Source organism: Capra hircus, chromosome 13 (genome assembly GCF_001704415.2).
Source record: "Capra hircus breed San Clemente chromosome 13, ASM170441v1, whole genome shotgun sequence".
NCBI classification, from domain to species: Eukaryota; Metazoa; Chordata; class Mammalia; order Artiodactyla; family Bovidae; genus Capra; species Capra hircus.
In genome coordinates, this window is record NC_030820.1 from 57171756 (window position 1) to 57185672 (window position 13917).

The 13917-nt window shown below is 50.7% G+C and overlaps 1 protein-coding gene across 1 annotated transcript in view; it reads left to right on the forward strand.

Moving 5' to 3' along the window:
• APCDD1L (APC down-regulated 1 like) overlaps positions 1179 to 13917 on the forward strand; it is a 49302-nt gene continuing 36563 nt past the window's right edge. Inside the window, exon 1 of the mRNA XM_018057621.1 lies at positions 1179 to 1862. Coding sequence (XP_017913110.1) covers positions 1607 to 1862 — 256 coding nt within the window. The 5' untranslated portion in view covers positions 1179 to 1606. The remainder of the gene's footprint in view (positions 1863 to 13917) is intronic.

Here is a 13917-nt window from a genome sequence, read left to right on the forward strand (position 1 = left end):
CTTTCACCGAAACTTAATATGAGGCGCGCGACCGCTGTCTGCCGGGGAGCTGATGGCATCTCGGCTTCAGCAAGGCCACCTCGAGCCTCATGCTGTTCTCAGCAATCCATAGAGACCAGAAAAAATGTCATTTTCAGGAAGGGAATTGATCATTTCTCTCACATTTCCATTTGTGTAAAATCACGCTGTGGCCTCCTTCCACACTTATTGAGTCTGTTCCTCCAGAGAAAAGGAAAGTTAAGGACATCCCAGGGATGGGGGTCCCTGGCTGAGGGTTCCCTGGTGGAAGTTGAAGGGCTCCAGAGGCCCAGGGTAAAAAAGCAAAAGACGGGGTGCTGTCTACTGACCCCCAGGGTCAAGCAGCCCACAAGCATAGACAGGTGGGTCTATAAGTCCTTCAGAGGGCAGGTCAGCTGCCTGGACACACACCCTGGGCACAGACATGTCCCCACATGGCCAAGTCCTCCCCAAGGGACATCCTCCATCTCTCTCTCTCTCTCCCTCTTCCCCCCTCTTTTTCATTCTGTTCTTCTTCCTCCCTTTTGGACCTGCCTTCCTGTCTGCCTCTCTTCTCTGCCTTACTTCTTTGTCCCTGCCTTTCTCTCTCCCTCTCTTTGCCCTTTTCTCTTTCCTTATCTTTCTTCTCCCTCTCTCCTTCTAGGTTCTCTCTTTCACCTCTCTTTTGGTTCTGTCTACTCTCTCTTCCTCTTTCACTGTTAAGGACAACACAGTGAAAATGGACACCTTGATCTACGCATCTCAGCCCCCCACCAACCCCCGCTTCACAAGTTTACTTCTGTTCTCCTGGTGATCCCCGCAGGTGGGAAGCGCTTCAACTTCCACTTCTCCAATCCAAGTGATTTTGTCGCTTCTTCATTCATAAATCCAATAACTTGGGAGGCTCCTTCCCAGATGCTACTCCTGTCCAAGACTTCCCTACCACTGGGGAGCTGCCTGGGGGAGCCCAGGCCCTGAGGTCAGGCCCTGAGGTGGCCTGACCCATCCATCTCCCTCCTCCTTCTCCCAGCTGCCTTGCCTCTGAGCAGCCACCCTCAGCTGACTCACTCAGATGGGGATTAGGGGTGGGGGCAGGAGGAGGAGTTGGGGGGTGGGGGGAACCGCCCTGGTCGGCTCCACACTGTTTGCCCAGATGCTCTTTGGAGCAGAGAAGAGCTAATTACAGGGAGCGGCTGTGGGCTGCTGGGCGCCCCAGGTTGGCCACATTCACTGCGCTCCTGCACTCCAAGTTGACGCGACTTTTCCAAAAGTGTCTGGAAGGCCTGAAGAGAAGCCTTAGGGGTCTGAGGACCCAGCGGGCACAGATGAGCTGCCCCCGACCCCCTAGCCCTTGGAGGGGACAACCTGCATAGGGGTGCGCTTTGGCGGAGGAGCGCACCGTACCGTCTGGCTTGGCCAGGACAAGAGTTTTCGGGAGGCCTCCTGGCTCAATGCAGAGACTTGGTGGGGAGAGGAAAGAACCAGGGCACGGAGGGGGGTCGACTGGGTTCTGAATGGCAGGAGGAGCTGCGCCAGAGGGCTGGGCGCGCTGCGAGGCTGTGCGCGCAAGGCCGGGGGCTGTCTCCACCTCTTCTGGAAAGTTGGACCTATGAGTGCGCTGCTCTCCTTACAACTATCAACAGCCCAGGAGGGCGAGCGCGTGCGAGCGCGGAGGGGGGCGCAGGACCCTCGCGACTTCTTCGCAGGGCCCCAGCCGGGCCGCCGCTGTCCGAGGCCGCCTGAGAGCCCTGCGCCGGCGCCTCGTCTCCACACAGTGTGGAGGCGCCCCAGGGGCTGTCCTGCCACCCTCGACGGGATGCCGGCTGCCATGCTCCCCTACGCTTGCGTCCTGGTGCTGTTGGGAGGTAGGTGCCACCCTCCCCCCACTGGCTCGCCGCCTGAGGTCAGAAGGGAGGGAGCTGCCGTCTGATATTCCTTGGGCTTCTTGGGGACTGCTGTGTGGGCAGGTGAGCCAGGCAGCGGTTCTGCGTCTTGCGCGCTCTTCTCCAGCCTCACCTGGCCGGGCACCTGCTGCACCTCCAGACTCCTCCTGGACCCTGTGCTGGGAAGCCGGGCGCGGAACCACGTGCGCGCCCCTCTGTGCTCAGTGCCCGCGCGGCCTGACCTCCAGGGATCCCGAGCCCACTGGGAGCCCCTCAGCAAGGCGCAAGCTCCATGTCACTGGGCTGCGGAATCTGGTCTTGCCCACTGCATCCTAGATGGGCTGGGACTCAGAGATGGTGTCCTACAGCAGAGCCGCAGCAGAAGTGAGGGGAGGGCACAGCGACCCTCACACCCCTCCTCAAATTCTGGTGCCCAGAAGGCTTAGGGTAGGGGGGCAGGGAACCCAACCCCCTGAAGAGGGGACAGCGTCGCCTCCAGAACTAACTGCCCTCCAGCTGCCTCTTCTTAGAGGATAGGAAGATCAAAATTCTGTAATGCCCGCTGACCGTGGTGTACCACCATTGGCAAAAATGACAATAATAACCACAGTGTGCCGGGCTCACCCCCAAGTACCCTCACCTTGTGAAGGATTAAGAATTCTACCCCTGGAGTCAGATCACCTAACTCAGAAGTCCAGACCAGCTTCATATCACCCTGTGTGAACTTGGACAGGCATGTCCATCGGTTCTCTTAGCCTCAGCTTTCTCATCTGTCAAGCTGGCTCCCGAGATCCTCACCTCTGTCTGGGGTTATTGTGAGGGTTACAAGAAGGAGAGCAGGAGAAGCGACTAGCACACTGCCCAGCCCTGAGGCGTCCGTCCTGCAGGAAGACACAGCTGAGCACGCTTTTCTCCACTTACAGGCAAGGAGCAAAGTCAGGTCTCTCTGCAGCTCTTCAATCAGCCCAGAATTTCTCAGCTAGATATCGGAAAAAGAGATGAGCTGGGTCTGAAGGAAGGTCGAGGGACGATGTATAGGTGGTTTGAAGAGCTGCAGATGTCTCCGCCAAAAGGGGACATTTACCTCAGGGCTGGGGCGAGAGGTCCCACGGCTGTCCATGGCCAAGCAGTTCTCACTGGGCACAAAAACAGGCCAGAAAAGTAAGACTGGAAGGAAGGGGGCGCGGAGGGGATGGCTGGGCAAAGAGTGTGTGTGCTTGCCCTGTGGGCACAGAGCTGGGAGGGGGAGGAGGAGGAAGCTGTGTCTTCATTTCTCCTCCACCTCCTCCCAGGTGGTTCCATCCCGTGGGGATGGGATGGGCCAGCCCAGTAGGGCACATTTCCCCAGAAACCTGCAGCCTTGGGCACAGCACAGGGCCGTTGTCCTTGGCAGGCCCCGTGCTTCTGTCTCGCCAATAAAATCACCGCCAGTGTGGCTCTCTGGAGTCCTGCTGCTTCGCTCCCAGGTGGCCTCTCGCCACCCCAAGTCAGGCAGATTCCACAGGAGAGAAGCCGAGAGTACCCAGAGGCCTGGGTGTACAGAAAAGGCAGCTGCGGAGCCTGCAGTTGAGACCCAGGATCTCAACCCTGGGGTGACAGACCCTTGCGGGCTGCCTTCACAGCTCCTCGCTCTGAGCTGGGCCTCATTTTCCACTGAACCCTTTTCCCAAAGCTCTTCTCACCACTGGCTGCATCACCAGGCAACAAGTTCCTTGTGCTTTAGTGAAAGGAAACAGAACCCTTTTACTCCTTCAGATACTTAGATAATTGAGGTACCTGAGCGGAGGCAAGCCTGGACTTCATGTCTCCAGGTTCAAGAAACTACTGTAGGTACACCAATGGCCGCGCACACAGACACACACACAGACACACACACACAGACACACACACACAGACACACACACACAGACACACACACACACACAGACACACACACACACAGACACACAGACACAGACACACACACACACACACACACACACACACACACACACACACACACACACACCCCACCAGGGTTTCTCAGCCTCAGCACTGTTGACATTGTGGTCCAGACCCTTTTCTGCTGGGGGCCATCCTGTGCCCTGGAGGACATGGAACACCATATTTGGCCTCCACCCCCCGACACGCCAGTAGCAACACCTCCCAGCTATGAAAACCACAAACGTTCCCAGAAGCTGCCGAATGTCCCCCCGGGACATCCATTGTCCCCGGCTGAGACCTACTGGTGTGGGCAGATCAAATTCAACGTTCAGATGAATCTGTCGAAAATCACCAGGTTGGATGGATTTTGTTATTCTTGCTCTGAGCAATCAGGAAATCAAAGGCACAGTGGGACCTCAAGAAAAACAACACAGTCGAAGTAGTTTCTAATCTAGACGTTGATTTTTCCCACTTGTCCTCTCTCCCCTGGTCTCTGAAAATGTCCTCCCTGGGGGTGACAGGAGCTAGCTGGGGGTGAGGGTGGCTAGTTACCGGCTGCAGCAGACCCTCGTCAAAACCCTGCATCGCCAGATGTGTCTTGTGCCAGTGCAGCGGCTTCCAGCTTTGGTTCACTCCTCAGCAATTTCTGGCTCTTAAAAATCTCCTTACTCAACAATTTATGCTTGAGGGGGAAAATGAAAAACCACAGCTTCTTTTTTTCCCCCTCTCATTTATATTTCTTTTTTCTAATTTCAGCCCTGCTTTTATCTCTAGCCATATACTTTGCAATGGCAAGTTATCATTTAAAGACAGATTAACTAGGACAAAATCACAGGCTATTCCATAATAAATTGCTTGTGGATATGGGGCTCTATTTCAAAACTGAGAGTGAAAGCTGGGGAGAAAATTAACTTAGTAGATGGGTCCAAAAAATCAAAGGTGAAAGGAGATCGGTAATTGTATTTATTACTTAAAACAAAAAAAAAAATGTTTTTGAATGAAAACTTCCTCTCACCGCTTGGATCATTGTGGCCAGCTGTTTCACTTGTATTCTGACTGACGCTGGAATCTCCAAAGTCTAAATAACTAGCTCAAGACAAACAGAACAGCTTCGTTGGTTTCCAAACCATCGGATGGCAAACTAGTAAGAAGCTACATGTGAAGAACTATTTGGGAAATGTATTGGACGCTCACTATGTTCATGGAAACTGAAAGCCAAATGAGCCCCTGTTAAGATTTCCAAGATATAATATAGCTGAGTCCCTTCATGGTTCACCTGAAACTATCACAACATTGTTAATAGGCTCCACCCCAAAGCAAAGTAAAAATTTAAAAAGGCAAAAAATAAGATAAAAGACCTGGTGCAGCCAAGTAAATTAATCAATCAATTAACTAAAAAGAACCCAATGCAAAAAGAGGCCACTGAGTTCAGTTTGAACTTGAGGGCAGTTCAGGCTGAGCTGGGGGTAATCCGGGGAAGGGACTGAATTCTGAAGCTGGTGCCAGAGGTGGCCATGAGTTGTAGCCAGGTGGTGGGCAGTTGACTGATCCTCAAACCAGAATGGCTTTCAGAAGCGTATTGCACAAAGCCAGCCCCCGACCCAGAGTGGGGAGTACAAGGGTCATGGTGAACAGATGTCCCAGAGAACGTCAGGCCTCCCTGTGTGAAGGACCACCACGGGTTCACCAGGGAGGCAGGACTAGTCCCCCAGGACCTCCACCGGTGCACTGGGAGGTTGGTTGGTCTTGGCTGAGTTTAACACGTCTTGTGTGCTATGGAGAGCTTGAGAGCAGCATCTTAGGAACTGAACAGACCTGGGTCCCATCCTGGCTTTGTCACCTTCCGCCCCTGTCACCTATGTCCCCATTAGCGAGTTGGGAATGATGATAGCCCCACCCTCCAGGGACACTCGGTCCCAGCCAGAGCCTCTGTCCAGCTCAGCTGTGTTCATACCCGTGCCTTCTAGCTTCCCTGGTGGCTCAGGGGTTAAAGCGTCTGCCCGGAATGCGGGAGGCCTGGGTTCGATCCCTGGGTCAGGAAGATCCTCTGGAGAAGGAAATGGCAACCCACTCCAGTACTCTTGCCTGGAGAATCCCATGGAGAGAGAAGCCTGGTAGGCTACAGTCCATGGGGTCGCAAAGAGTCGGACACGACTGAGCGACTTCACCTCACCTCTCCTTCGAGCCCCTGTCAGTGCTCCTGATCCCTGTGTGACCCTCCTCCCCGCACACTTCACAGACAAGCTTTCTTCCTCCTGAGAGAAGGTATCACCAGCCACCACCAGGATATGGAAACACACTGTCAGCCTGTCCTTCAGGCCATGCCCCTTTCCACCACAGCCTATACACACACACATGCTGTTCCTCTGCTTAGAACACTGTTCCCTGCCCCAGCCTCCCCTTCTTCTGCAGATTTGGATGTAAATCCCTAGTCGTGAAATTGCCGCAGCAAAATATGTGTGTAAGTTCTCCGCAGAGCCTTCCTTTCTAGTGGCTTGCACAGTCAACAACCTCCATGGGTGGGCTATGAGACCCTGTTCCCCACATCCTTGCCAACCTTCATCATTACTTTTCTTTAAAAATCTTGCCAGTGGGCAATGCCTGGTTCATTTATACTTGCATTCCATCAGTTATGAGTAAAGAAGAATGTCTGTATATTACCCCTTTCATTGACTTTCCTATGACAAGTCTGGTAATTTCCTTTGCCCATTTTTATATCAAATTAAAAAGATATATTTTCTTCTTATTGATTTGTTAGTGCTTTTTATATATAGAGAAGTAGCTATCTCCCATATACATTTTCCCTAGCTTTCTGTTTGTTCACCCAAATTTCCTTAAAGAGAATTTACTCTTTGTTCCTGGTCTCTTTCACATTTATTCCACTGAAACATGCGAAGGCATGTGGTTTCTAAGCAAAATGTGCATTTTTTCACCCAAGAGGAGAATAGATGGCCAGATAGTCTTACTAGGAATGACCACATATGGTGTCTGTGTGTGAAGGAGAAACTGACTTTCCTTGGGGGGAGAGATACAGCCCAAGCACTATGTTAACAAGCATCTCATAAGTGATACCCCATGATTCTTGCAACTTCCTGTGCCACAGGCACCATTCTACAGATGACAGAAGCAAGGCCACACACCCAAGGTAGTCCAGCCTGCAAGCCCAGGGGCTGAGATTTGTGGGCCCCCGAGCTTCCTGCTTCAGCTGCCCTCTCCTGGGGCAGTTCAGCTCAAAGCTCAGGCAAGAGGCTCCCTGCCCTGCTGCTGCTCGAAAGAACTGGGCTTTTGAGCCAAGTTTGGGCGCCGGGAGATCCACAGGCTCTGTGGCATCTGGGCTGATGGTTTACATAACACGACTTAATGGGGAAGATCGCAGCGCAGAGACCACAGGCATGCTAACAAGAACAGCGTTTTAAATCCCCAATTAAATGTTAATCTGAGAGTTGTTGAAGAGGGAAGGATCCTAATTGTCCATCTGCAAAGGCTGCAGAGCTGCTGGGCTCTGGAATTCGGCTTCCCACATTCCAATTCCGGCTGCTCCATTTGCTGCAGATTACCTCATCCTTCCATGCCTCAGTTTCCTCCTTCATGAAGTCAACCCCAAGGGACTACTATGAGAAGTCGGTATTACTATCCATGTGGAGCATTTAATACAGCACCAGGCACACAGCAAGGGCTTGGTGAGATCACTCACATCACTGTTAAGGTGACAGGACACTGCCCTGCAAGGTCCAATCTGGGGAGTATGCTATCCTTCTCCTTGTGGGATTGGGGGGCAACTGCAAGGCAGTCTGGGATGTCAGGAGTGTGGCTGGGGAGGAGGGGTCAGAGAGGCTGATGGACAGAGTCAGAGGAGGACAGGGATGCAAAGTACAAAAAGGGAGTCAGAAGCCCGAGTTCCTGCTTTCAAAGGCATATGGGGGTTTGGGTTGCCTTTGCCTGGTAGTGGACCCAAAGTGCCCATCCAGTGGGTGGGATGGCACCATGCATTTCAGAAAGGAGGGATGGGGGAGGGTCTTTATGAGGAAAGCTATGACAAACCTAGACAGCGTATTAAAAAGCAAAGACATTACTTTGCCAACAAAGGTCCAAATACTCAAAGCTATGGTTTTTCCAGTAGTCATGTATGGATGTGAGAGTTAGACCATAAAGAACGCTGAACGCTGAAGAACTGATGCTTTTGAATTGTGGTGCTGGAGAAGACTCTTAAAGTCCCTTGGACTGCAAGGCGATTAAACCAGTCAATCATAAAGGAAATCAACCCTGAATATTCATTGGAAGGAGTGGTGCTGAAGCTGAAGCTCCAGTGCATTGGCCACCTAAGCTGACTCATTGGAAAAGACCTTGATGCTGAGAAAGATTGAAGGCAGGAGGAGAAGGGGGCAAGAGAGGATGAGCCCTGGGTTGGGAAGATGGGAAGGGAATGGAGAAGGGAATGGCCACCCACTCCAATATTCGTGCCTGGAGAACTACGTGGACAGAGGAGCCTGGTGGGCTATAGTCCATGGGGTCGCAAAAAGTCGAACAAGACTGAGCAACTAACACACATGCACAGAAAACGGACTTGTCGACACAGTGGGGGAAGGAAAGAATGGGACAAACAGAGAAAGTAACACCGACATAAATATACTACCATGTGTAAAATGGATAGCTGGTGAGAAGCTAGTGTATACACAAGGAGCTGAGCGTAGGGGTCTGCAGTGAGCTAGATGGGTGGGATGGGGGAAAGGGAGGAAGGCTCAAGAGGGAGGTGATATGTATATAATTATGGCTGATTTGCATTGTTGTATGGCAGAAACCAACACAACATTGTAAAGCAATTTTCCTCCCATTAAAAATTTAAAAAAAAAAAGTAAAAAAGTCAACATCCACTGGGCACCTGCTTTTGTTAAGCATTGTAGGAGCATTATATTACTTCTTTACGATTGCCTTATTGTTTGCACATCACAGTCATTGCCATTTCATGCCTGAAGAAATGGAGGCCAACGGGCTAGGGTTCCTAAAAAGTTTGCAGACCAGTGAGCTCTTGGTTGCTCAGCAACCATCCACAGCATGTGAGATACCAACCCAGTAATTCCACACAACTCACTGCTCCCTGGTGGCCCTAAGGTACTAATAGTCTGTCTACACAGTTAGCTCAGGGACCAGGAGACCCATTCCTCATCTCAGAGAGGAACCAGGGAAGGTGGGATCCTTCACAAATGCCAGGGAGATCCATGGTGCTACCTGTTGGTCTCATTAGCAGTGGAGGGTTTGCCCTGAGTAATCCTCTCCCGCCACCCCCTTCTCAAGTCTTCTGTTTGAAGCCAAACTGCAGTGGACAAGTGCTGGGTCTGCCTGCCTAGGTTCCTTGCTCCCTTTTTCTGCTAACAGCAAAGTTTCCCTTATTGACTCTAGTCGTGGAGGACTTGTGAGCCAAGGTGCCTCCCCTCCTACCTGGGACATGAATCTCAGGCCTGTGCCCATAGCTATCCCAAGAGCTCAACATGCATTACAAAATCTGAGCTGCCCTCTCCAAACCTCAATATTAAACTATACAAAAAGGGACAAGCAAAACAGTCGCTCACACCCAACCCTCTTCTTGCCCCCAAATACGGGTAAAAACAGAGCTCAACACAGAGATGTATTTAGCTTGGAATTACCAGTGACCACAGCAAAACGAAATTACTTGTCCTCTGAAATGTACAATTAAGAGTTGTTTTAACATGTGTTTTTGGTGGTTGGGTGTGGTTTCTAGATAGTTTGAAACTGAAGTCTACTGTTTGGTCCATCAGCTCTAACCGGATTCAGATGGGCTCCACTTTCCTTAGCAGCAACCCCAAGTTAACTGAAATGAAGACCAACTTGCCAGAGGGTGAGAGTGCCTGGGCTTTTCCAGTTGATGTTTGCCCTTATTTTTTTTTTTTTTTTTTGCGATAGTTTTACATTTCATCTGCTTTTACAGGGAGGTCAACTTAAAGTAACCAATGAAAGCTCAGAAAACTGTTAACCTGGTGATGGAGTGACTAGCTGCGTTTTCCTAGTTAACCCCACCCCAAGCCTTCAGGGACTATAGATGCCTGTTTGGCGCCAAATTCAGAGATGTATTCATCTCTGCCGCAGTGAAATGCCATCATGTTTAGCAGTGAATTCCTGAAAACTTCCTGATGCTGACTTCCTGAAAACTTGGTGTTCTAGATACCAGGTAAAGAGCTTAAGCCCAGTCCCATTATATCAGGCTATCCATTATTACTGCTGTCAGGGGCCTCAGGGAATAGAGGTTAGGATACCGAAGGGCTTCAACAAAACGTGGAATTGCTTGGAATTTGCATATTCATCACCATAGAGCTTCTCAGAGTGTTTGAGGCCAGAGCTGCTGGAGTTCATTATTAAGAGGGTAAAACATATTCCCCTGTTTACACAGATAATTTGCTCAGAAAGTTCTTTTTTTTTAAATCCCACTTAAGTACAAGCTTCTTTCTCTCCTCCAAATTCTAATTTAGAAGAACTAAATGAATGAGTATGCATTTACTATGTTTTTGGATAACTTGGTATAATTTCAACTCAATGATGGAAACATTTCTTCATTCAAGTATTCTTCAAGGGGTGTTCAGTGGATGCTGACACTGTGCCAGGCACTGTTCCACGTCTTGGGGACACAGGCATGAACAAGATGGGCCTGGTATGGCTCTCGTGGGGCTTGCCTTCCAATTGAGTGGTGGGTTGGGGTGGGGAAGCACAGACAATAAATAAGAAACGCGAGAGTGACTGACGGCAGAGGCACTATGGGACGAAGGAAAGACGGCGACTGGGGAGGTGTGGCTGCCAGAGGAGGGAGCTGCTTGGTGATAGGAAGAGGGGGTGTGAGAGAGACCTGAGAGGACCTGACTAGGTCTGAGGCCCAGGAAAGGAGGTTGAAGATCCCAAAGGAGAGAGGAGCTAGAGGAAGGGGCGTCCGGGCCAGGGGACACCATGCTCCCGGGCCACATGCTCTGAGAACATGGGGGCCTGCTGTCTTGGTGGTGGGGTGGGATGTGGAGCAGAGCCTCAGGAGCCTATGCTGGTGAAGGTCACAGACAGGGACAGGGCAGAGCGGAAGGCTTGCGTCTGGGGAGCTCTGCCGGACACTGCAGACACACCAGCCCCAACCGCAGATGAGAACTGAATGTCCACCCAACCTTGGTGACTGCTGCTGAGGGTCTTGACCACAGCACCCAAAAGTGGTCCTGACGCAAGTGAAGGGAGTGAGCGGTCAACAGGGTCTGAAGCCAGGAGGAGGCCAGCCTCCCAGGTGGACACGGGATGGAGATGAGACTCCACAGGGGGCATGGAGATGTGAGAGTGGGGCCCATGGCCTTGGTGAGGGAAGGACAACAGCTGGAGGTGACGTCTAGCAGGAGGTGATGAGGGTCAGGGCAGCCTCCGAGGATGAGAGGCTTTGGTCCGAGGGAGGAGGACCTGTGATCTCCAAGCAGCACCGGCTCAGGACCTGCCATCAGGGAGGCTGGCATTCAAGTGGAAACCAAGGTTCTCAGGGATGGGAGGTGTGGGTTTGGCTGGTCTCCACGTCCAAACCGGACTCCGCGTCCAAACTGGCAGCCAGTTCAGGCAGACACCTTTGAACTTCCTCCTCCAGCCCTTCCAGCCCCTTCAACCCTTTTCCTGGCCAGGTGTGTCCCATCAGCTCCCACTGGACAAATGGCCTTTCTTTGTGTACAAGGACCAGTTCAGGATAACCAAGGCTGTGAACAGAGTCCTTCTTCCCTTCAAGAAATTATATCTTTGTTAATCAGAAATGCAGTATCTGAAGCCTCACTTAAGCATCATCTAATAGGACCCCAATTACTGAAGGGGTGCATTTCGGGGGCTGAAATTTCAGCCGCACCACCACCAGTCTGATTATCTTGCTGCCTCCCTCCCCGTACTGAAAACATTTCATTATTGAGCAACACGCTTTCGAAGCTAGTTTACATTGTCTTTGCTTGGCTGACCTTGTATGCTATTGAGTTGGAAAATGCGGTTTGTATTGTAAGGCCTCTTAATAATGTTTTTTTTTTTTTTTTGAAACGAGGGACTTTTCCATTGCAAATGAGACAACACCATATTTAGCACAAAGAACGCCTCTGTCTGTTTTGAAACATAATTTTCATTAGCTAGGTTTTTCACCGTAAAGAGGATTTAAATCTTGTTTTAAAAACAGTCTGCCCCCCACCCACCCACCTGCAACACATATTTCTGTGTATCCCTCCATAACAAAGGTCTAGAAAGACAGACAGATTGATAGTAATGGTCTGCTGGGAAAGGAGGTTGAAGGCTGATTAAAGGGAATTCTGCTGCCCTGCCTGATTTCTTAGTAATGCCAATACACTAATAGGGGCTAGATAGAGTCCTGCCTCCACCAGCCCCGCAGGCAGGGGCCAGTGTTATGGGTTGAATCATACCCCTCCACCCTGCCCCCAAAATTCGTATGATGAAATCCTAACCCCAGAACTCCGTAATGTGCCCTTCTTTTCGGAAAGGGTCTTTACAGACTGATGGCATTAAAGTGAGTTCATGGGAAGGGGAACTGTAATTCAAAATGACCAACATCCTCATAAAGAGGAGAACCAAGGTGAGGACGAGGGGAGGGAGTCATCTGCAAGCCCAGGAGAGAAGCCTCAGAGGGAACCCCCCCTGCCACACCTCTACCTGGGACAGCTGGTCTCCAGAGGGAGGGAGAATCCATTTCTGTTGTTTAAGCCCCCAGTGTGGGGGGCTGGGTGATGCTCCCCTGGGACCTAATGGAGTGAGGCATGGGTGGGGCAGGGGTCCAGTGTCCTCCTCCCTGAAGTTGGGCAACAGGCCCAGCCCCCACCCAAGCAGCTCTCACGCTGGCGCCCCTCCCCAGTCCCTGTCTGCCGTCTGCACAGGAAGCCAGGCAGTTTTGGAGGGATTAGGACCATCGCATCTCACCCACCTGGCCCCTCACGGTAACCACGTTCCCCTATTCTGTCCTCGAAAGGCCCACTGAGACCTTAGCACTGCTGACTAGGTGTCTCACGTCCCCACCAAGATTCTATGATCCCCCTCAGCTGGGTCCTCACGCGGGCTCCTCCTCTTCTCGGGGCATCCAGGCCTCCTTGGGGCTTCTCCTGGGCGTGCCCTGCCCTAGGCCCTGCCTCCCCCTCCTCCCTCCTGCCTGCTTCCTGGCCCCCTGCCAGCGCACCCAGCCTCCCTCACTCTGACACCCCTCCCTCCTCTCTGGATATCCCTCTTCAGTCATTTCACAGGCTTCTATCACTCAAACCAGCACCGGCCAACGGAAATTAGATGCTGGCCACATAGCCGCTATTGCACGTGAATCCTAGTTCCTTGACCAGGGATGGAACCCATGGCCCCTGAAGTGAAAGTGGAGTCTTAACCACTGGACTGCCAGAGGAAGTCCCCATATATGTAATTTTAAATTTTCTAGTAGCCACACTTTTAAAAGGAAAAAAGAATAAAATGAAATTGTATAATTACATAGTTTGATTCAGTGACTAGATGGACATGAGTATGAGCAAGGCATGCTACAGTCCATGGGGTCACAAAGAATTGGATGCAACTGAACTGAACTCATAGTTTGATTCATATTTAAAGATATTCTTATTTAACCCAAGATATCTAAAATACTATCATTGCCACACACAACCAATATTTTAAAATTATTGAGAGTTGGCATTATTTTTTAAATAATGTGTGATAATATTCAAAATATTCAAAATTTGGGGCACAAAATTTCCATCAGAAATCATTATATATTTAAGGTTTATAAAATTTACTGTTGAAAAGGAGAGGCACACGCTTACCCAAGTTGTTCCAGAGCTTAAAAGTGTTCTAATAACTGAACTGAATTTTAGTTTTTAAATGTGAGCTAAAATCATGTTTCTCAGAAAAGGGGCATTAGATAAAACTGGAGAAAATCTGAATAAAGTATGTATGGACTTTAGTTAATAATGTACCAAGATTGATTGTGTAATTGTAGTAAGTGTGGGCTTCCTAGGGGGCTCAGTGGTAAAGAATCCGCCTGGCAATGCAGGAGATGCAGGTTTGATCACTGAGTGGGGAAGATCCCCTGGAGAGGAAAATGGCAACCCACTCCAGTGTTCTTGCCTAG